The 21,433-nt window shown below is 40.9% G+C and overlaps 1 protein-coding gene across 3 annotated transcripts in view; it reads right to left on the reverse strand.

Annotated features, from left to right (window-relative positions):
• Positions 1 to 5,346: 5,346 nt before the first annotated feature.
• Positions 5,347 to 21,433, reverse strand: part of SLC22A1 (solute carrier family 22 member 1) — a 35,076-nt gene continuing 18,989 nt past the window's right edge. For 2 of the 3 annotated variants that reach the window (XM_032253141.1, XM_032253142.1), the window contains exons 8-11: positions 20,084 to 20,192; positions 9,164 to 9,276; positions 8,003 to 8,102; positions 5,347 to 5,550 (exon numbers count right to left, since the gene is read on the reverse strand). In XM_032253141.1, coding sequence (XP_032109032.1) covers positions 5,484 to 5,550; positions 8,003 to 8,102; positions 9,164 to 9,276; positions 20,084 to 20,192 — 389 coding nt within the window. In that variant the 3' untranslated portion in view covers positions 5,347 to 5,483. The remainder of the gene's footprint in view (positions 5,551 to 8,002; positions 8,103 to 9,163; positions 9,277 to 20,083; positions 20,193 to 21,433) is intronic. The other variant, XM_032253143.1, reaches the window with a different exon arrangement.

Below are 21,433 nucleotides of genomic sequence, written 5' to 3' on the forward strand. Positions count from 1 at the left end.
ATATGTACATTTTCAGGGTCTGATTGACGTCATGGTTAAGGAGAAAAACAAGTAGCTTAATCATTAATTCTATACAATAAATTGACAGCTAAGCAATAGGTGGTTATAGAAGATAATAATATCTTTGGTGCTCATAAGCAAGTTTCCGTAGCAAAAAACCTTGTTCCTCATGAATGCAGGCCATCTGGTTTCGCCCATCTGGTTATAACTAGATTCTCCTTTTTCTCTTGGCCCCGACTTCCTTATCTTGACTTCCCTCTGCCTGGAGGCCCTGCTCCTGGGCTCAACCTCCCATATAGTGAATACCTGCTTTGCAGTCTCACATGGGAGGGCTCCCAACAAGAAAACATGATCCTTTAACCAAATTAACCAGGGTTTCTGCACCAGATGTTGGAATGACCTGGCCTTTTCCTTGGTGGTAGTAGTCAGATACCGCACAACCATTCTTTAGAACAAAGCCAGCATAGGAACAAGGTTTCAAGGGCCACTCGTACACACATTGGCATTTGGGGTAGGGGTGTCAGCCCCAGGCTCTTACACATCTGTTTTTCTCATCCAAAGACAGCAGCCTTTGATTTGGAGCCTGCAACCTCAGAGGCCATGCAGTAGGGATGCACTGGGCAGGGTCTTGAGCTTTGAATACCGCCAGTCCTGTCAAGAGCAGGTGGTCCTAGGGACGACCCTGAAAAAGGGAATCTTTAGAACCTCCCCATTTTAGATGACTGTGGGTCACAAGCTATATTTCCCAAATCCCCAGACAATATTCTTCATGCCCTTGGTTTGGGTCATGGACACTTCTTTTTGCGGCAGGCCGGGTCTCACCGACCACTGAACAGGCAGACCGCCAGGACAACCATTTGTGCACTGACTGAGTGGTTAACTTACATATGAAAAGCTGGTAGAGCCAGTGTCCTTATACAAAGGCTAGAACATCACAAAAGCCCACCAACAGTTTTGCCTAGGCTTTTCCTGGGCCTTGAAGCATGACAAGATAACAAAGGAGTTCTTAACAGGACCTATTTAGGATTAAACAAGTTTAATTAGGGTCTGAAGAAATTCCCAGACCTCCACAAACAAGTTTTATTGGGGTCTAAAGGAACTCCCCAAACCTCCATGATTTAGCAGGAGACAAGACAAGGATAATCACCCCAGCACATTAGAGTCAGTAAATTTACTGAGGCTCCAGAGGAATGTCTTCAGGACTCAGACCTCAGAGATTAGACAAAGTTAATCACTTACACCTTTAGATGAATGCACACGTACATAGACATACAGCTTAGAAGGTGTTTAAGCTCTGGACAACATTGTAATTTTGAGTTGGTCTGGCGATATTTTCCCGGCCTTCTCCCTGTACCTGGTTACAGAAGTAAACTCTCCTCTTTTCCAGTTCATCTGCATCTTATTACTGGGCCAATAATCAGCCTGCCCCTCAGTTTGGTTCCGGAACACTTGCCTCCCCCACACTTCTGCCCTGCTCAGCCATCCCATGGCTAGAGGATATCATTTCAGTAGCCTTTTTGGCTAAGTATAATCAGTAAATCAGCATCAAATAATTCCCTCAAATTTTGTTCTAAAAACCCCAAATACCTATTGTTTTAAGTGCAAATGTCTGATCACTGTTTTCCAGTTCAATGACAATGGTGACCGTTTTGACCTCCTCAGTGGTCGTCCCCAGGTCCCTTCCTGGTGGCTTTATCAGGTCTGTATGGGTTGGGTCATCACCTGACCTCACCCTCCCTGAGCAGAGGACAGGTTGGGAGGGAGACTGTGGCTGTGGGAATTTCTGAGTCTTACGAGTTCTGGCCTGGAATTTAAAGTACCATTTGAAGGGTTGACTATAATTACCGTTAGAAGTATGACAGATAAGTTAAGAGGAACTGTCTTGTAATTCATGATTTTTCAGTATAAACAAGGGTTGTTTGTTGTCTCGCTCTGTCACCAGGCTGGAGTGCAATGGCCCAATCTCGGCTCGCTGTAACCTTCGCCTCACAGGTTCAAGCAATTCTCCTGCCTCAGCCTCCCAAGTAGCTGGGATTACAGGCGCCTGCCACCATGCCCAGCTAATTTTTGTGTTTTTAGTAGAGACGGGGTTTCACCCTGTTAGGCTAGTCTCAAACTCCTGACCTCAGTTGATCCACCCACCTCGGACTCCCAAAGTGCTGAGATTACAAGCGTGAGCCACCACGCCCAGCCTAAACTAAAAAGTTTTAAGATACCATTTTAATTTTTTTTTAAACTCTTCGAAAGTGATCAACAGTTCTGTGACTGTTTCTGCCCAAGGCGTAATTCCTTGGCTTGTTGACCAGCAGCTGAATCTGAGCCTTGAGAGCCACAGCAGGGAAAATGCCTCAGGGCCTCTAGAGCGCCCTCTAGCTTCCAGCCCCGGACTCTGCAGGCCATTATTCCCATGTGGGCTAAGCAGGTCTACATTCTCAATTCCAAATCTATCACCTTCAATTTGGATTGAGCCTTTGAAAGATTTGACCTTGGCTTCCAAGTCACTATAACACTGGATGGCCAAGATACTGTAATTTTAAATGATCAAACCATAGACATAATATATTTTAAGCACGCTTTAATTATTTCTTCTCTACATCTGCTTCTTATTTAGGATTGTTAACTTTGGTGTTTCTCTAACCTTGAGTCACATCAGTCTTGTTGAACTAATTGAACGTCTTGTAAACTTTATTGGAAACGTGTGCTTTTTCCTTGGCGCTTGCTATTTGTTCCATGTGAGTATTATCACAGACTTGTTTACAGGCTCAGCCTGTTCTGCTTGACTTCAGCCGCTGTTGTCAGGATGTTGAAGTTGTCTCTGCTTGGCATTGGGCACCATCCATATTTAGGCATCTTTGACTTTTGCTGCTACCCTAGACGTCTCCCAGAGTCCTTGCCCTTTGGCAAAACGTTTCCCTGACCTTCTTAAACTTTGCATTTCTTTTCTTTAGGACCAGCCACAGCAGCCCCATATCAGAGGCAGCCCCTGAAGGAGGGGCCTGGGTGTCTCACAGCAAGGCCTTGACCAGGAGCTTTGTGTGTTTCCTGATGCCCAAGTCGCAGCTACCAGCCTTTCCAAGTATTTAAAAGCCCATCTGGCCCCCCACCCACCTATTTCTGCCTTCACACTGCCAAACGCCCTTCACCACCCCTCATTTTTATCAAGACAGACTTTGGCTCTATCACAGCAACAGTGAGGAAGGCAGGAAGGGAAGGGTCCCCAGTGTCGCCTTCATGATGAATCAGGCAACAATGAAATATACTCTGTTTCCACTGGGCTCCATTTTTAAACCACTCTGTAATGGGAATAACACTCTCTCCCCACCTTGGGAGAGTATAAGCAGACACACCTGTGGGGAACCTGCCATGCTCCCAGATCCACTTCCTGAATGGTCAGTCAAACCTCACTGTGTGCTGTAAGCGGCTGTGCCTTATCCTGTAAGAACAGCACAGGTGCTAATCTGTTCATACGTGTCTACAGAGCCGTAGGGAAGCTTGGCCACGGAGTGTCGCTGTTTTTAATGGCAACCTTTTTTTTAAGGTCTTCCTCAGAAGTTTTCCCAAGAGGATTCTAAGAAAGATTAGCAAGGACATTTTTAATACACACTTGAAAAACATCATTCAAAGCCTACAATTTACATATTGGTTACCAGTAAATGGTGTGATCATTATCATCATAAAGTATAAGATACAGGACAAAGGCTTTGCTTCCAGCACTGAAATGAAGTGCTAGGTTCACTCCACTATTGAGAATCTCTTTTTCCTCTTCTTTTCTTTTTTTGCCAAGGACAAAGATTGGACTTTCCAAGTAGCAATGTCTAGTCTCAAAGGACAACCAAAGTGCTGTTGGGGACCCACTTCCATGACCTCAAGTCCTTGCAGCCATCACTGACCTCAGCTGGATGAGTCCGGAAGTGTCTATAATACAACCATGTGTATTTCACTGTGCCTCCATTTCCCGTTAGAAGCTTTTTCCTGATATGCCCCAAAGACTGGCTGTTGTTATCTTTGTGATTTGTCTGACAGGTAAAGAAATTTTAAAATAAAGTTTTTATGTCCTCCAGGAACAAAATCATGGCATAGGGTTTAGGAATCACATAACTCATTGTGAAGTGAACTCTCTCTGATATATTTACTGTGATATCTCATGGTTGGCACAGGAGTTTACCTTCTAGAATCACCAAGGAGAATCAAAACCAAGCATAAAATGTTCCTGAGACAAGGGGGCAGAAACATCTTCCCTAAAATGGCCGTAGTGCTTCTGGTATTTAAATGAGGAGCATGTTTTAGTCTGTCATGTGTATGTAAATGTCACAAAGACATGGTTTGCTGGCAGAGGCGCCATACTAAAAACCAGGACAGCTGCCCCTCGGTGTCCATGGGGATTGGTTCCAGGACCCCCATGGACACCAAAATCTGAGAATGTTCAAGTCCCTGATATAAAATGATGTCATTTCTGCATATAACTGGTTTACATCCTCCCGTATACTTTAAATCATCTCTAGATTAACTATAATACCTAATATAATGTAAATGCTATGTAAATAGTTGCTATACAGTGTTCTTTATGGAATAATGACACACAAAATAGTCTGTGTACACAGATGCAATCTTCTTTTTTCCACAAATATTTTCTTTCTTTTTTTTTTTGAGAAAGGGTCTCATTCACCTTTTCTCAAAAAATGCAACAGCCCAGGCTGGAATGCAACAGCAGAATTATGGCTCACTGCAGCCTTGAATTCCTGGGCTCAAGTGAGCCTCCCACCTTTACCTCCCTAATAGCTGGGGCTACAGGTGTGTGCCACCATGGCCAGCTAAATATTTTCTATTTTTTGTAGACACAGGTTCTCACTGTTGCCCAGGCTGGTCGCAAACTCCTAGGCTCAAGTGATCCCTCTGCCTCAGCCTCCCAAAGTGTTGGGATCACAGGCATGAGCCACCAACCCCAGCTACCCAAATATATTCAATCTGCAGTGGGTTGAATCCACAGATACGGAACCCACGGATGTGGAAGGGTGATGGTACTCTCCAAGCAATCTACATGTTGAAAGACTTTCACCAACATAGATACCTACAAATTCAAAGACATTTTCTTTCAGAGAGTGAATCAAACCAATTATCTTTCTAAAAAATTCTTTCCAGAACACTTATTCTAGGAATCTGGTTACACAGACCTCTTTTCTAGCAGTATTTAAATTCTACTGATCTTCAAAAGCCTTTAGATAATTAAGTATTTGATACCAATAGCACCAGCAGCTTTCCCTAGAATGAATGCACAGGTGAAGACAGCCAGGGCCTTGGATAACTTAAAAGAAAGAAAGCAAAATAAGATAAAGCCCATGCAAACCATTCTTTAGGACTGATATTAATTTGGAGGTAGGCAAGTATGAGAAAGAATACAGAGAAGTGAAGGCATCTAGGAATTTCCACAGAGGATAACTCCATCTTCATCCCTCCGACACTCCATCCTCCACAAAGCATCTCTCTCAGGTGCCCAAGGGTTCTGATGTTTGGACCTCAAGGCAAATCGTATTTTCTTTGCGCTTTGCTTTTCTGTAACAACGAAAAATAAAAGTTGAAGTTAAAATAAATAAATAAGCCATTAGTATGTTCATGATGAAACTGTCGCAAAGTTGTACACAGAAATGAGTAAGTGTCAAGACAAATAAAAAATAAGGATAGCAAACAGCAAAGAAGAAGAGGGCTTAGCAAACTATAGCCTGTGGCCCCAACCGGCCTTATTGCCTGTTTTTGTACCACCTGTGAGCTACGAATGGTTTTTTTTACATTTTAAATAGTTGGAAAAAATGAAAACATTTCATGGCACTTAAAAAAACTACATTAAATTCAAATTTCAACATCCATAAATAGCATCCTTCAACCATTGTCTGTAGCTGCTTCTCCAATACAGGGGCAGAGATGAGTGGTGTCAAGAGAGACCACAGGACCCTAAAACCTGAAATATTTACAATATGGCCCTTTCCAGAAAGAATCAGCCAACCCCTGAAGTAGAAGGTTGATCATGTTGTTGCCTAACACAGTCACTTAACTGGAGGCAGCATCCCATTTGGAATCTGGTGACTTTCGGGATACAGGTCATTATCTCCTTCCTCTGTGGAATGGGTCTGATAGCCATGGAAGCTGCCTCCTAATGTTTTGGGAGGATTCGGTGAAAACGCACATGGAGCTTTCAGGGAGGCAGACACACACAGTACGCACCCCATGAAGCTGAGCTAGAGTTACAGTCACTTCCATTCCTGATATTCTCCCCTTGCAAGTGGGGAAGAAGAAGTAATCAACATGATCACTCTGGCCATAGACTATGGCTCCTATATATGGAATTGGTATAGTAGAGTAGAGAAGACAAGCAACGAAATAAACAAATATTAGGAAGTGTGAAGAGTATTGCCAAGAACCCCAGATGCACAGGGGGCGCAGGTTCTGGGCAGCGGTACCTGCCTCCCCTGGCAGGGTGGGAATGGTTAGGATGAGGTAGTGAAGGGATTAAACAAAACACCTTAAAAGACGACCAAGCTGGGCGCGGTGTCTGACACCTGTAATCCCAGCACTTTGGGAGGCTGAGGCAGGCAGATCACCTGAAGTCAGGAGTTCAAGACTAGCCTGACCAACAGGGAGAAACCCCGTGACGTGATGGCACATGCCTGTAATCCCAGCTACTCAGGAGGCTGAGGCAGGAGAATCACTTGAGCCCAGGAGGTGGAGGTTGTGTTGAGCTGAGATCACACCATTGCACCCCAGCCTAGGCAACAAGAGTAAAACTCCGTCTAAAAATAAAAATAAAAAAAAGAAAAAAGAAAAAAGAAAAAAAATAAAGGCTACCAAGTGCCTGTAAACAAACTAGAATGAAATGTCTTTAAATCAGATAACACAACATTTGGGATCAAAAAGAAGGAAATCATCAGCAACTAGAAAACGTATTTACCGTTAAAATAAGTGTTTCACCCTTACCACTATGGAGAAATCTAGAATTTCTGCAAGTGAGGTGTACAGAGTGCCTATCTGCATGGGCATTGTTGGCAGGGATTATTAAAACAGATTCCTGAGTTGCATTGCTCACATTCTAAGTCAAAAACCAAGAAGGCCAAGGAATTCAGCATTTTAGCAAGTTCCATTTGTGCTTCTTCTGCACTCAGTTTTGAGGATCACTGGGGAAACAGTATAGTTTGCAAGAAGAATGGAGAAAATCTGAGCTCTGCGGAACACCTACTACATGCCAGGCAATGGATCAGTCACTGCTACCTACTTAATCTTATTGGATCTTCATAGAAACTCTGTAAACTAAATGTTACTGTGACTATTTTGCAGGCATGGAAATTAAATGAACTGTAAGATTCAATGACATTCCTGAAGTCACAAGGCTGCTGAGTCAGGTGACCTAGGTTCAGATCCAGATCCTCAGGATGGCATAGACTTTCCTCTTTATTCACAAGGACACAGGCATCCTTGCCGGGGAATCCGGAGAACTGAGCCTGTAAAGGATCCGGAGAGAGACCACTTCCTCAAGCTCTGTTCCTTCCTTTCCTTTTTCATTGCTCTAAGACTAGAATATGAAACTCCAGCAAATCTTGCTCTCTGTCACAAGAATTTTGTGAAGAAAGTCACTAAAGAATCTGAGACAATTGCTCAGGGGACAGAGACTGATTTTAAAATGTTCCCCACTCAGAGTGATTAACTCCCGGGTGAGCTAGGGATCTGGGTGCACCACAGCCAACATCACAAACAAATCATTCGCTGCCATGCAGTTGAGAACAGGTAACTGTCAACTCATGCTCTTCATTATTTCCTTACATAAAGTCAGTGGCTGTCGTGGGTTTTTTTCCCCCTCATAGCAGTTCTGGGAATAATAAAAAGACACACAAATATCTGTAAAGCTCTCCTAAACCTTTAAGATAGAGGAAATGGAGAATGTGGAGTGAAATTAGGCCCCTTTTGGAGGGTGTGTCAGACTCATGGGTCTCAGAGTCCTGGGCACCATGGGCTTCACCTCCCAAGGTTCTCGGCGTCCTTCATGGTCTCTGGCAAAGTGACCCCCTTGGTCTCCGGAAGAAGTAGCGTCATTCCTGCAGCAAGCAGGCCCAGCACCGCTTCAAAGGAAACAGATTGCAAACAGAGCCATTAGAGCACAGCCAATGCCATTTACAGAAATCATCACAGCTAGCCAGAGAGAGGAAGAGACAACACAGACGGGAGAGATACTATTTTTTTTTAAAGTGAGGAACATTTACAAAAGAAAATTAAAACAATAGGATAGCTGGCGAAATGTCAAAGTAAAGGAAACATCGCCTTCATTTTACTCCTATAGAAGTATAAAGTTCCATAGTAACTGATGTTTAAGTATTAGGGGATTTGTTGATTGGGGTACATATACACATATAATTAGCTACGGAGCACAGTCTATATTCTATACGTGGGCAGAGTGGACCCCTCCCATCACTCTCTCCCTCCTTTTTTCCCTCACCTTCTACCTCCCTTTCTCCCACCTTCTTCCTGTCTCCCTTTCCCTATCTCTTCCTCCACCCTTCTTTTTGTATTCACCTGTACCCAGGCATGGCAAGTTTCTGCAACCAACCAACCATTTTTGCCTTCTATGAAGTGGGTACGCAGGGTCTTGGAAGTTTCCTGGCCTAGGTTTGGAGAGAGAAGTAGGAGTCCCCTCTCCCTTTTAACATCCAACTGTATCAGGAAGAAAGCAGATACAGAACTTTGACTCCCACTCAACTCCTTGTGAGTGTTCTCAGTTGTTAAGCGCTAGATATAGGAGAGAGGTGACAATTCAGCACCTTCAAGACTCTAGCAATTATAAGTTAAATGTGTAAGAACTGGTGATCAGATTTATCAGGAGACTATGTCAAAAGGTCTCTCAGATTTTGTCCTATAGTATGAATGACTGGGGTCCAGAGCCAGAGGATAGAAATCTCTGACCCACCTTCTAGGAATGGCTTCTTATCTTTCCCATGAAGCAAGACAGAATAAGCCAGGAGACACCCCAAGAGCATGCACCATCCTAGCCTTCAGTAAACTCATTGAGAGCTATCATTCCCTTCACTCAACAGATATGACCAAGTACTCACACTCAGTCACACCCACGCTGAGCCGACTGCCAAGCTGGAAAACAAGGAATAATATATGCTTCACAAAGTCTTACCAAAAAAAATGAGAGGCAAGGCTTGCCAAACTGCCGTCAGTCTGAAGACTATGAAGGGGACGAGTATCCCACCTATGTCACACACAGAGGAACACACCATCACTGCAAGGTTCCTGATAAAATACAGAGGACAAAAAGTATGATAATTCTGTGATTCACTTTTCCAAATGTTAACTGATGCTAAAACAAACACAATACCAGTACCTGCAGCTTGCTGTGGGTGTCCAGTGCTTAACACCTCAGAAGCAAACTGCAGGGGTCAGGAGGAGCCATAAGGACCAGCCCAGAGGGTATTGAAAGGAGGTAACAGGCTAAAGGGAAAGTGGGTATGAGCCATCTATTGCCCATGCAATGGAAGAGAGCCTACCTCTTTTTAACTATCCATTCAAATATTTAGCTCTTAGGTGTGTAATTCCTGAAGACTTGCTACAAGCCTTACAAAGATAAAAAGAACACATGCTCCCTGCTCTAAATTTCAATTTCACCTCACTCCTCTCCCAGCTCCATGACCTGTGATCACCTGTGAGGAAAGCACAGTGTCTGGGAGTGACTGAGTCTAGTAGGATTTGGGCCCATCCAAGCCCTAAGACTCTGGGAGTAGGAGTTGAGCAAGGAGGGAAATCCTGGCTGATCTACACCAGGGACTAACTAACCAAGCCATCACCTCAATAACCAGCAAGTGACCCTTAGAGGAGACACATGGGGAAGAAAGGAGACCTAATCAGAATGAGGGATCCACCACTGGTATTCGCTGGTGAAGGGTCAATGAATGTGGTTCCTTATGCATGTGACCCAGAGATTTGTTGCACGGGGTAACAGGCCTTAAATAGACCTTCCCAAGGAAAACATGGATTCTAGCTTCTAGCACTAGCACCACGGGGGATCTGCAGTTTTGACGAGGATACTCTGGTGCTGAATGTATAGTTGTTGAGAAAGATAAGACTAATCACTGAAATTCTTAGAGCTCCTTTCCTGTGGCTGCAAGCCTTGGTCTTTGCTAAGACGAGCATTTTCTTGGGAAATGAGATTTAAACTGTGACTCGTTGCTTTTTCCACCCGATGAGTTGCTGGGGATGCTCAGAGCAGGTGTTAAGATATGGGAGGAAAAGAGTCTCCACTAGGGACCCCCCCTACCCCCATGCATGGAAAGATAGGGAAGGGTGGACAGAAGGCATTGAGGAATCAAGGACAAAGAAAGCTAGTGGGGAAACATGTAGAGAAACTGCCTACTTGAAATGACCCTCTTCATCTCTGGTAGTGTTCTTTGCTCTGAAATCTATACTATCTGATATTACTATAGCCTCTCCAGCTTTCTTTTGATTAGTATTAGCATAAAGTATTCTTCTCCATCTTTTCACTTTTAAACTATCTTTCTCCCTTAGTTATTTAAAGTGAGTTTCTTATAGGCAGCATGTTGTTGTTGGGTTTCACTTTTTGTTCAATCTGACAATCTCTGCCTTTTAACTGGAGTGTCTAGATCATTTATATTTCTTGTGATTACTGATACGATTGAGTTTAAATCTATCATCTTGCTATTTGTTTTCTTTTTGTTCTGTTTGTCCTTTGTAACCCTTACTTTCTTTTTCTGCCTTCTCATAAATTATTTTAAATGATTTCACTTTATCTTCTGTGTTGGCTTAATAGCTATAATTATTTTGTTTTTTAATTTTTGATTTAGGTTTACAGTAAACCTAACTCTTTGATCACCATACCTTCAAGTAATACTGTAACATTCATAGATTATATGTGAACTTTATAAGAGTACACTTGTATATCTTCCCTCCAGCCTTTGCACAACACATTGTGATTATTGCTTTCATTGGAAAACTATAACCCACAGGCCTATAAAGACAACATTTTTAGCTTTGGAGTAAAAAATTATTTTTGCATGATTAAAAGGTTTCTTTTTAAAGAAAGAATAATATGGAACAGAGACCACATGTGATCCACAACGCCTAAAACATTGGCTATCCAGCTCTGTACAGGAAAAGTTTGCCAATCCCTGCTTTAAACAGTCCATTGTCTTTTCAAGTAAATAACCAGAAAAAATAAATATTTCCATTTACCTCTGTAGTTATCATTTTCAGTGCTCTTCATTTTTTTGTGTAGATGTAGTTCCCATCTGATACTGTTTTCCTTTTTTCTGAAAGACTTTCAAGGCTAATATTTCCTGTAGTGTAGGTCTGCTGGTGATTAATTCTTTCAGACTTTGTATGTTTGAAAAAGTCTTTATTTTCCATTCTTTTTTGGAATTATTTTTGCTGGGTCAAGAATTTTGGATTGGCAATTTCTTTTTCTTTCTTTCGGCACTTTAAAAATGTTACTCAGCCATCTTCTTGTTTGTATCATTTCCAATGAGAAATTTGCTGTCATTCTTATCTTTGTTCTTGTTTGTGATATCTTTTTTCTCTGATTTCCTTTTAAGATTTTTTTTTTTTAGACAGGGTCTTGTTCTGTTACCCAGGCTGGAGTGCAGTGGCGTGATCTCGGCTCATCCGCCTCCCCAGCTGAAGCAAACCTCCTACCTCAGTCTCCAGAGTAACTGAGACTACATACACACACCACCATACCCAGCAAATTTTTGTATACTTTGTAGAAACAAGGTTTCACCATATTGCCCAGGCTGGCCTTTTTAAGATTTTTATAATGTGCCTTTCTTGATGTTTTTTGTGGTTAAGATTTATTGAAATTCTTATATCTATGTATTTGAAGCTTTTATCAAATTTGAAGAAGTTTTAAACATTATTTCTCTCTATTAACCCCTTCTACTCACTTCTACAGATTCCAATTACATGCATTGAATTGTCTCACAGCTCACTGATTCTGTCTTTCCTTTTTGGTAATTTCTATTGCTATCTTCAAGTTCACTAATCTTTTCTTCCATAATGTTTAATCTGCTGTTAACTCATGTGGTGTATTTTTCATCTCAGACATTGTGTTTTTATCTCTAGAAGTTTAATTTGAGACTTAACATTTTTTATTCTTATCTCTACTTAACATGCTCAATCTTTTCTCTAGGTGTTAAACACACAGAATATAGGTATCACAACTGTTCTAATGTTCTTGTCTACTAATTCTATCATCTACCCCATTTCTAGGTCAGTTTGAATTTATTTATTTTTCTCCTCAAAATTGGTTCTCTTTTCCTACTTCTTTGTATGTCTGGTAACTTTTGATTGGATGTTAAAAATTGTAAATTTCACTTTGTTCCATGCTCAATTTTGTATTCCTACAAACAATATCGAGCTTTGTTTTGAAAACATGATTAAATTAGGAATAATAAATCAGGAAACGTTCTATCCTTTAGGGTATTATTTTTAAGCTTCTTCAATTGAAATTATTTGCATAATTTCTTACTCTCTACAATGACTAATTACAAAATTCATATATTTATATTTCCTTCCCAATCCCTCTCTCCATGACCTATATCCTGATGATGTATTTGGTTATATCATCTCTTAGAAAATTTTAAAACAAATGTAGAGGTGGAAATTTTATTGAATGCCTTTCAGTATCTATGGAGATAATAATATAATTTTTCTTTTTTTACTTATAAACATGATTTATACTGTGAGATTTTCTAATACTAAGCCATCTTTGCACTCCTGGAGTAACTCATCTTTGACATAGCATAGTAATTATTTTAATGTTCTCCACCATTTGATAATATATTGTTTAGAATTTCTAAAACAACATTCATAAATATTTGTCTGTACTGTAGTTTCCTTTATCTTTGTTGTTCTTTGATACCAATATTATGCTAATTTTATTTTTTTTAACTCGGAAAATGTCCTCCTTTTTCTATGGTTTAGAGCAATTTAAATGTTACTGGAATTTTCTATTTATTAAATGTTTTATAAGATCCCCTTTCAAAATCATTGTGGATTCCTTCTTTATCATTATTTAGGGCCCTCCTTATCTTATTTAGTACATTTTCCCATAAATTCAACTTTGATTAGATTATGGTTCTTGCTATATATTTCCCTAGTATGCTTTTGTGCATTCTTTCCTTCTTAGCTTTTCTGAGGAACAGTTATACTTCATACATGTAGCATATTGTTGGATTTTGCTTTGTAATCAAGTAAGGTAGTCATCTTTTTTTTTTCCAATAAAGGATTTAAGCCTCTTTTCATTTATTTAAATGTCAGAAATGTTTGGTCTTAATTCTATCATGTCAATTCTATCATGTCAATGCTATCATCTATTTATATTCTACCTTCTGTTCACACCACAGCTTTTTATTGCTTCTGGTGTCTTTCATTTTCAGTATACGTTGGTTATGTGTATTTTTTCCTGATAATTTGGAAGGGCTGTAATTTATTCAAATGATTACCTGTATAACCTTATATAATATAATTAATACCATTCCTTTAGACCGTATTGATTAACTTTCCATTATGAACAATCACAAAATTAGTATAGTTCTACTTCCTCCTCAAACCATCCCTCCATTACCTGATTTCATTGATTATATCATTACTTATAGGGTTTTCCTTTGTATCTTAAAATATACCTAAGATATTACTTATCAGTTTTTAAAAATATATTGCTGCTGAACAAATTAAACTTGTCAGTTTTTAACAATACGCTTCCCCCCAAAAAAAAGTGTATTGAAGAAATCAGTGCATTACACCATCTCCAACATTCTCTTTCCTTTTCCTTTTCAATCTTTGTTAGTTATAACATTTCTTTATTGTCATATTTGTGATATTATATTCTGTTTTGTAGCCAAAAATACACTCATTTTAATATCAAATTCAATGATCCCTACCAATCATTCTGACACATTACTCCATTTGTCACTATATTTACTGAATTTTTTTTCTAACAGCTTTTTTTGGGAAAGGATCATAGGAACCATATTCTTTGAGGTAATTTTAAACGATTGGCTATTGCTGTTATATAGAAATGAGAGCTTTGTCAAATAAAGTTCATTGGATTCAGGCATGGTAGCTCACACCTGTAATCCCACCACTTTGGGAAGCGGAGGCAGGCTGATCATTTAAGGTCAGGAGTTCAAGACCAGCTTGACCAACACCGTCTCTCCTAAAAATACAAAAATTAGCCAGGTGTAGTGGTGGGCACCTGTAATCCCAGCTACTGGGGAGGCTGAGGCAGGAGAATGGCTTGAACCAGGGAGACAGAGGTTGTAGAGAGCCAAGATCATGCCACTGCACTCCAGCCTGGGTGACAGAGACTCCATCTCAAAAAATAATAATAAAAATCATTGGTAAAATTACACTTTATTTTCTTGCGATCATTGCAGGCATTGACTGTCTTCATCAAATGATACCAATTTGTTCTCCTTATATAGGTGACAAACTTGCAGCCTGGCTCCTTGATGACTCTTTATCTTTAAAGTATAGTAATCAAATAAAAATATGTCCTAATATTGTTCACTGGGTCAGTTTTCCCTGTTACATGTGTCCCTTTAATTTATAGATTGAAGCATTCTTTTATTTTCAGATGTATTCCTGAAGTATATTTATTGTGTATGTGTGAGTGGGGGGTGTATATATATCTTTTTTTTTTTTTACCAAAAGGGCTACAGACTGCATTCATACATACATATATGCATACATAGAACCTTTTAAACTCTATTTTTTTTTTAAAGACAGAATATCCCTCGGTGGCCCGGGCTGGAGTACAGTGGCCCTATCTTGGCTCATTGAAACATCTGCCTCCTGGGTTCAAGTGATCCTCCTACCTCAGCCTCCTGAGTAGCTGGGACTATAGGCACACACTACCATGCCCAGCTAATTTTTGTATTTTTAGTAGAGATGGGGTTTCACCATGTTGGCCAGGCTGATCTCAAACTTCTGGCTTCAAATGATCCATCCACCTCAGCCTCCCAAAGTGTTGGGATTACAGGTGCGAGCCACTGTGCCCAGCTTAAACTCTGCTTATTTCTTATTTCCGTTTTACTTTGCAACTCCTTGTCCTGTCTTGCCTTTCCCTTGCTATATTTATTCTTCTTTGCATTGTGTGTAAATTGGTCTTCGTTTCTCAAATGCAAAAATTTCTCTTCTTAATTTTTTTTTTATTTCTTAAGACAGCTTCAATGTCTTCTACTGTCTTGCCCTATAGTCTCTGAAGAACTATATCTCTGCTTTAAACACTTATTTTTATAGAGATGACTGATTTATCAATATTTTGCACTGAGTAGTGTATTTGGTTAGAACTCTGATCTAGTTTGTGATGGTATTTTTCTGGTAAGTATTTTTCATTTGACTTTTGCTTTTTCTGCCCATTTCCCCCTTTTTCTCACGATATGTTTGTGTAGCTCCTGAGTGAGTTACTTTTTGGTTTATTATTCGTCTTTTCATACTGTGATTTCTTCCTCTTTCAGCCATTTCTAGAAGGATTTGTGGGGAAGCAGCCAGGCCATATTCTGGGCTAGTAGAAATCCTTTTTTTTTTTTTTTTTTTAACCAGAGTTGTATGTGATTAGGTGCTTTTAGCTCACTCATTCCTGATCTACAGGGGCTGACGGTGTGGAACTAATCTCCTCCACCCGCCTCTCAGTAACTGCTGTCTGAAAGTTCCTGCGCGTCTTCTTTTACAGCATCTCCCTCCCTGCTTCACCTACAGCCACACAACGTACAGGGCAGGGAGCTTCCACCTCCAGCCCACGCACCCATCATTCTGTTCTTCCAGACAAGAGATCATGGCTCCCACCCTTCAAGGCACACTGTCTACTTTGGAAAGCTGGTGGCCTCGTCTATGATTTGCTGTCACAGGTGTCCTTTCCTGGAGTCTTCTCAGACCCCCTTAGACCTCACGCACTGGGCAGCCCTTCCTCTTGTGGATTGTCTTTTCATGTTATCTTAGTTTCAAATGCATTTGCATTTTCCCTCATTTTTCTGATAGTTTTGTGTGATTTCCAAGAGGTGCAAGAAAAGAAACCATTATTTTTTACTATTAATAAAAGATTACTGTTAAAAAGGAAAAAAATGGCAAGCAAGTATAGAGAAGCTAGAAGAAGTAGGGAACTGGGTCCCTTATTTAAAATTAGATGTTTGTGTACTTCATTGAGTCATTCTCCAGCATGTAGTGAGTGGGGCTATGGAAGGGTTTTGTGAGGTACAGAGAGTATGACGTAGTTTGTGTTTTCAAGGACCTCATAAGATAGTGAAGAGATAAAAATGGAAAGATCATTTTCAAAGTGAGGCAGTGGGCATTAATGCCAAACCAATCTTCTTACAACACGTGCTACACAAAGATGGGGGGCAGAGCAGTCCAACTCTGAAGCCGTCTGGGACAGAGGCAGGGTCAAAATGGTTTACACAGAGACTGTCTAAACTCGGACTGCTTATAACGTAATAAAGTCACAGAAATTATCCCTTTTCTGCAATTTAAATTTGATTCAATCGATGAGAAATACTGGAACTTGAATGACTGCCTTACCTGTGTGTGTATGTAACAAGTTGAGAGCTTTTTTGTGAACATCTAGCCTCCCTTCCCTAGTGAGTGAGAATGCTTTTCACACAGGCTTTCCGCAAGCGGTCAAGGGCTCCTTGGGGATGGGTTACTTGGCCTTTTTCCCTAGAGAACTACGCACTCAATACGTTGCATGGTTTATATTTTGAGTCAGTCCCCTGTGCCCGGTGGCCATGACAATGGAATTGTTTGGCCTGGCTATTTTAGACTCCGGGCTCAGAACTGCCAAATATAGAAGGCTTTCTCTCTAATTTGCCTTCATCTCCCTTACTCAGTCCAAGTAACTTTTTACAAGTGAGAGTCTCAGACATGGGCTCTTAATAAAGGATTAGTCGGGAAAGAGTGAATCAACACCATCCTGATGTCTTCTGGCTTTACTGAAGGGCTCAGAGCACTGTGCAAGTATAAGATGAGACTGGGGAGCTGGGGTATTTTTTAGAAACTGTTGGTATGATGACGTAGATGACCTAAGGAGAAGAAACAATTTATACAGAGGAAAAAGAGTTTAAGGTAACAAACAGAATGTCTAACGAATTACAATTTTTAAAAACTTTAAATAAAATGATTTATTTTATAATTAAAATAATCTCCATTTAATACTAAGTCTTCCAAGATACAGAAGGCAATAAGTACAGGCAAAGATACTCAACAGTACTAGCAATTAGATAAAGTAAAGTTACAATAATACTATTACCTCCCCCAAAACAACTTTTAGAAAGCTGAAAGCACCTGGCTCGGTGCAGTGGCTTATGCCTATAATCCCAGCACTTTGGGAGGCCAAGCTGGGTGGATCATCTGATGGAGGCCAAGCTGGGTGGATCATCTGAGGTCAGGAGTTCGAGACCAGCCTGGCCAACATGGTGAAACCCCATCTCTACTAAAAATTCAAAAAATTAGCCAGGCACAGTGGTGCATGCCTATAGTTGCAGCTGCTCAGGAGGCTGAGTCAGGAGAATCACTTGAACCTAGGAGGCAGAGGTTGCGGTGAGCCAAGATCACACCACTGCACTCTTGCCTGAGCGACAAGAGTGAAACTCCAACTCAGACAAAAAAAAAAAAGAAAAAAGAAAAAAAGGCTGACAACACCAAACACTGATGAGAATGAGGATCTACGGGATTCCTCAAACATGGCTGGTGGGAACACAAGATGGCACAGCCACTTCGGAAGGCGGTCTGACAGTTTCTCACAGAGTTAAACACACACTTACCATAGCACCTAACAATCCCATTCCTGAGTTTTTACCCAACATAAATGAAAACATGCATCCACTCAAAGACCTATACCCAAATGTCTACAGCATCTGCATCAGAATCACTCTGAAGCAGTCCAAATGTCCCTCAAGTGGTGAACAGCTAAACAGTGTATGAATCGTGGCACACTGACATTCACATGCTGGAGTACTACGCAGCAGCAACAAGCAAAACACTGATACATGCAACAACTAGGTGTGCAACACCATGCTAAGTGAGAAAGCCAAACACACTATTATTTCATGCCCTATTATTCATTTACAGCTCATTGTGGAAAAGCTAAACCTGTAGGGTCTGGAGGAGAGAAGAAAAGGGCACTGACTGCAAAGAGATGTGACGAACCTTTTGGGGATGACAGAAATAGTCTCTAATTGTGGCAGTGGCTAAATAACTATATACACATGGCTCTGTGTGTGTGTGTGTGTGTGTGTGTGGTCAAACTAATCAAACTGCATGTTAGAAATGGTGAAGTTTACTCTATGTCAATTATATCTCAATAAGCTTGATTTTTAAAAAAAAACAAGTTCTTCAGCACCAAAAGAAAAGGCAACAAAAGTAAAGTAAAAGATAAATTAGACTACATCAAAATAAAAAACTTCTGTGCATCAAAGGTCACAATCAACAGAATGAAAAGATAGCCTGTGGAATGGGTTAAAATATTTGCAGATCATGTGTCTGACACAGTTAATCTCCGAATATGTAAAGCGTTCCTACAACTCAACAACAATAAAACCAGTTCAAAAATGGGGAAAGAACTTGAGCAGACATTTCACCAAACAAAATATACAAATAGCCAACAAGCACATGAAAAGATGATCAACATAATTAATCCTCAGAGAAATTAAAACCACAATGAGATAACACGTCAAACCCATTAGGGTGGCTACTATCAAAAAGACAAACAGAAAATAACAAGTGTTGGCGAGGATGTGGAGGAACTGGAACCCTTGTGAACTGTTGGTGGGAATGTAAAATGATGCAGCCATTGTGGAAACAAGTATGGCAGTTCCTCTAAAAACTAAAAATAGAATTACATTATGATCCAGTAATTCCACTTATGGATATTCCACCCCAAAGAACTGAAAGAATCCTTGAAGAGATAGTAGCACATCCATGTTCATAGCAGTATTATTCACAATAGCCAAGAAGTGGAGCATCTCAAGTGTCCACTGACAGATGAATGGATAAACAAAATGTGGTATATATATATATATATATAATAGAATATTACTCAGCCTTTAAAAAGAAGAAAATCTTGACACATGCTACAACATACATGAACCTTGAGGCCATTACACTAAGTGATCCAAGCCAGTCATACAAAGACATGATTCTACTTATATGAGGTACTTAAAGTAACCAAACTCACAGAAACAGAAAGTAGACAGGTGCTCGTCAGGAGCTGGAGGGTGAAGAGGATGGGGAGTTACTGTTTAATGAGTACAGAGTTTCTGTTTTGCAAGATGAAGAGTTCTGGAGCTTGGTTGTGTGAAGGTAGTTAACACTACTGAACTGTACACTTAAAAGTGGTTAAGATGGTAAATTTCATATTATGTATATTTTACTACAATTTTGAAAATTTCCTCAGTTTCCAGAACAGCAATGTGTTGTAATGGGAAAACCACAGGGTTCCAGGTCAGGAAGATGTGGTCCTTACCATAGCCCTGCTTCCTTCTAGCTGTCTGAGCCCTGGAAGGTCTCTTTCCCTTTCTAAATCACAGCTTCCACATATATAAAATGGGGATAACCATACCCAAGAACAAATGCAGGTGCTGATGGAATCTCATGTGTGGAAATACTTGTGTGTCCCCATACAAATGTCAGCTGGTTAAGAAGATGATACCCAGAAGTGTCAATGGAACGGCTGACATTTATACACTGAATTAGTGCCAAGGACAGGGCTACAACACAGGTTTCCCAGCTCCCTATCCAGTGCTCACTTCTCTACACTAGCCACCTTTCGTTCTTGTACTTGCTGTATGTACAGAACAACCTTGACCCCATCCGTCAGCTCACAAGGTCCCATTTCACATTCTCAGCTATAATAATGGATTGACCGTCTCTTGATGCTCAACCCCATCTCTCTGAATGGGATTTATTAACCATGCCACTCAATGTCCAAACTGAGCAATGCTTGGGGAAATCTTGAGGAAGCATCTTGGAAATGTTGGTCCCCACTGAGCTGGTGGGTTCACAGCCAGTTCACTGGCTACCCTGTTTATGCACTCACCTGATGAATGTGGGGTACAGCTCAGCGTTCACCAGGCAGATCATTTGGATTGCAATGGTGATGCCCATTCGGCCAACACACATGATCATGATGTTTAACCAGTGCAGATCTGGAAGGGAAGCACAAAGAGGGTGTGGGTGGTGGATGGGGGTTTTTTTCCCCGAGTTACTGGTGATAGGCCACGGTGGGTCATGCTTGGACTGTTAGAGCTGTTAGCCTGGAGGGTTGTCTTATCTAACGTTTTCATTTTGAGATAAGTAAACTCGGTCTCAAGAGATTTGGGGATTTGATTATGACATATTCAAGAAGACTCCATTGTGTGGGGGAAAGAAGGAGCTTTTTGAATCTCAGCTTGGTTTACTGAGTTGTAAAATAGGAATAATGACACGCAGCTTATCATCATGAGACTTAGAGCTGATGTGTGTCAAATGTCCACTGTGACCACAGAATTTTGAAGTTGGCTTTTCATTTATTATATGATAGCATCCACTGCTAGTTCAGTTCCTGCAACACAGAAAGAACTCAATAACATAATCCCCCTAACAGTAGTTCTCAAATTAACAAAACAGATTTCTAATCCTCAATCTAATGTTCATTTCCAATACAGTTTTAATGAAAACGTCTTTCATAATAGTCTCAGAGGCTGAGAATTAGGGAAGTGTGCCCTTGTTTCACTCTGGCAGGCTGCTATGGGGCTCTTGACCACCCAAAGGCCCAGAAAGCCCTCTCCCTATTGAGATTGATCAAATAATTTGGCTTCATTAGAAAGAACCTCAGCTCCTTAATAACCACCATCATCTGCTCTGCATGGGTTACCTCCAGCACTGAAATGCAAGTGACCCTGTGACACACAGCTCACTATAAAGGCCTCTGGGGTCACAGACACGTTGTCAGCTTGACTCTTGTCCACAGATACTGGGTATTTATGGAAGTCTTGTTTCATTTCACTAAGCCAGTAGGAGGTTCCAAACGAGAGTGCCCCTCACCCGTCTCATGGGTGAAACACAGTCTCTGGCTCCTGCAGCTTTCAGCCCTGGTGCAGGAGCCAAGCTGAGCCTTCCATTAAGGACCACACCCCATCTAGCTTCTAAAAGATAAAAGGCAAGGAGTTCACTCTGATGCCTCGAGGGAGGTCCTCGTTCACAGGCTAAAGACCTAGAGGTGCACAGCATCCCTGGCCTCAGAGAACTGACCATGTCTCCACTCTGTACCACCAGGGCCACTCATTACAGCAGCCAGAGCAATCCAGTTATGGAGCAAGAACTCTCTCTGCTTTGCTCATGGTTGAAATCCTAGGACCTAGATATCTGCCAGCCACATAGAAGGCCTGGAGATATTTCCTGCAGGAGA

This window comes from Sapajus apella, unplaced genomic scaffold (assembly GCF_009761245.1).
Source record: "Sapajus apella isolate SASKATOON/1434 unplaced genomic scaffold, GSC_monkey_1.0 scaffold82, whole genome shotgun sequence".
NCBI classification, from domain to species: domain Eukaryota; kingdom Metazoa; phylum Chordata; class Mammalia; order Primates; family Cebidae; genus Sapajus; species Sapajus apella.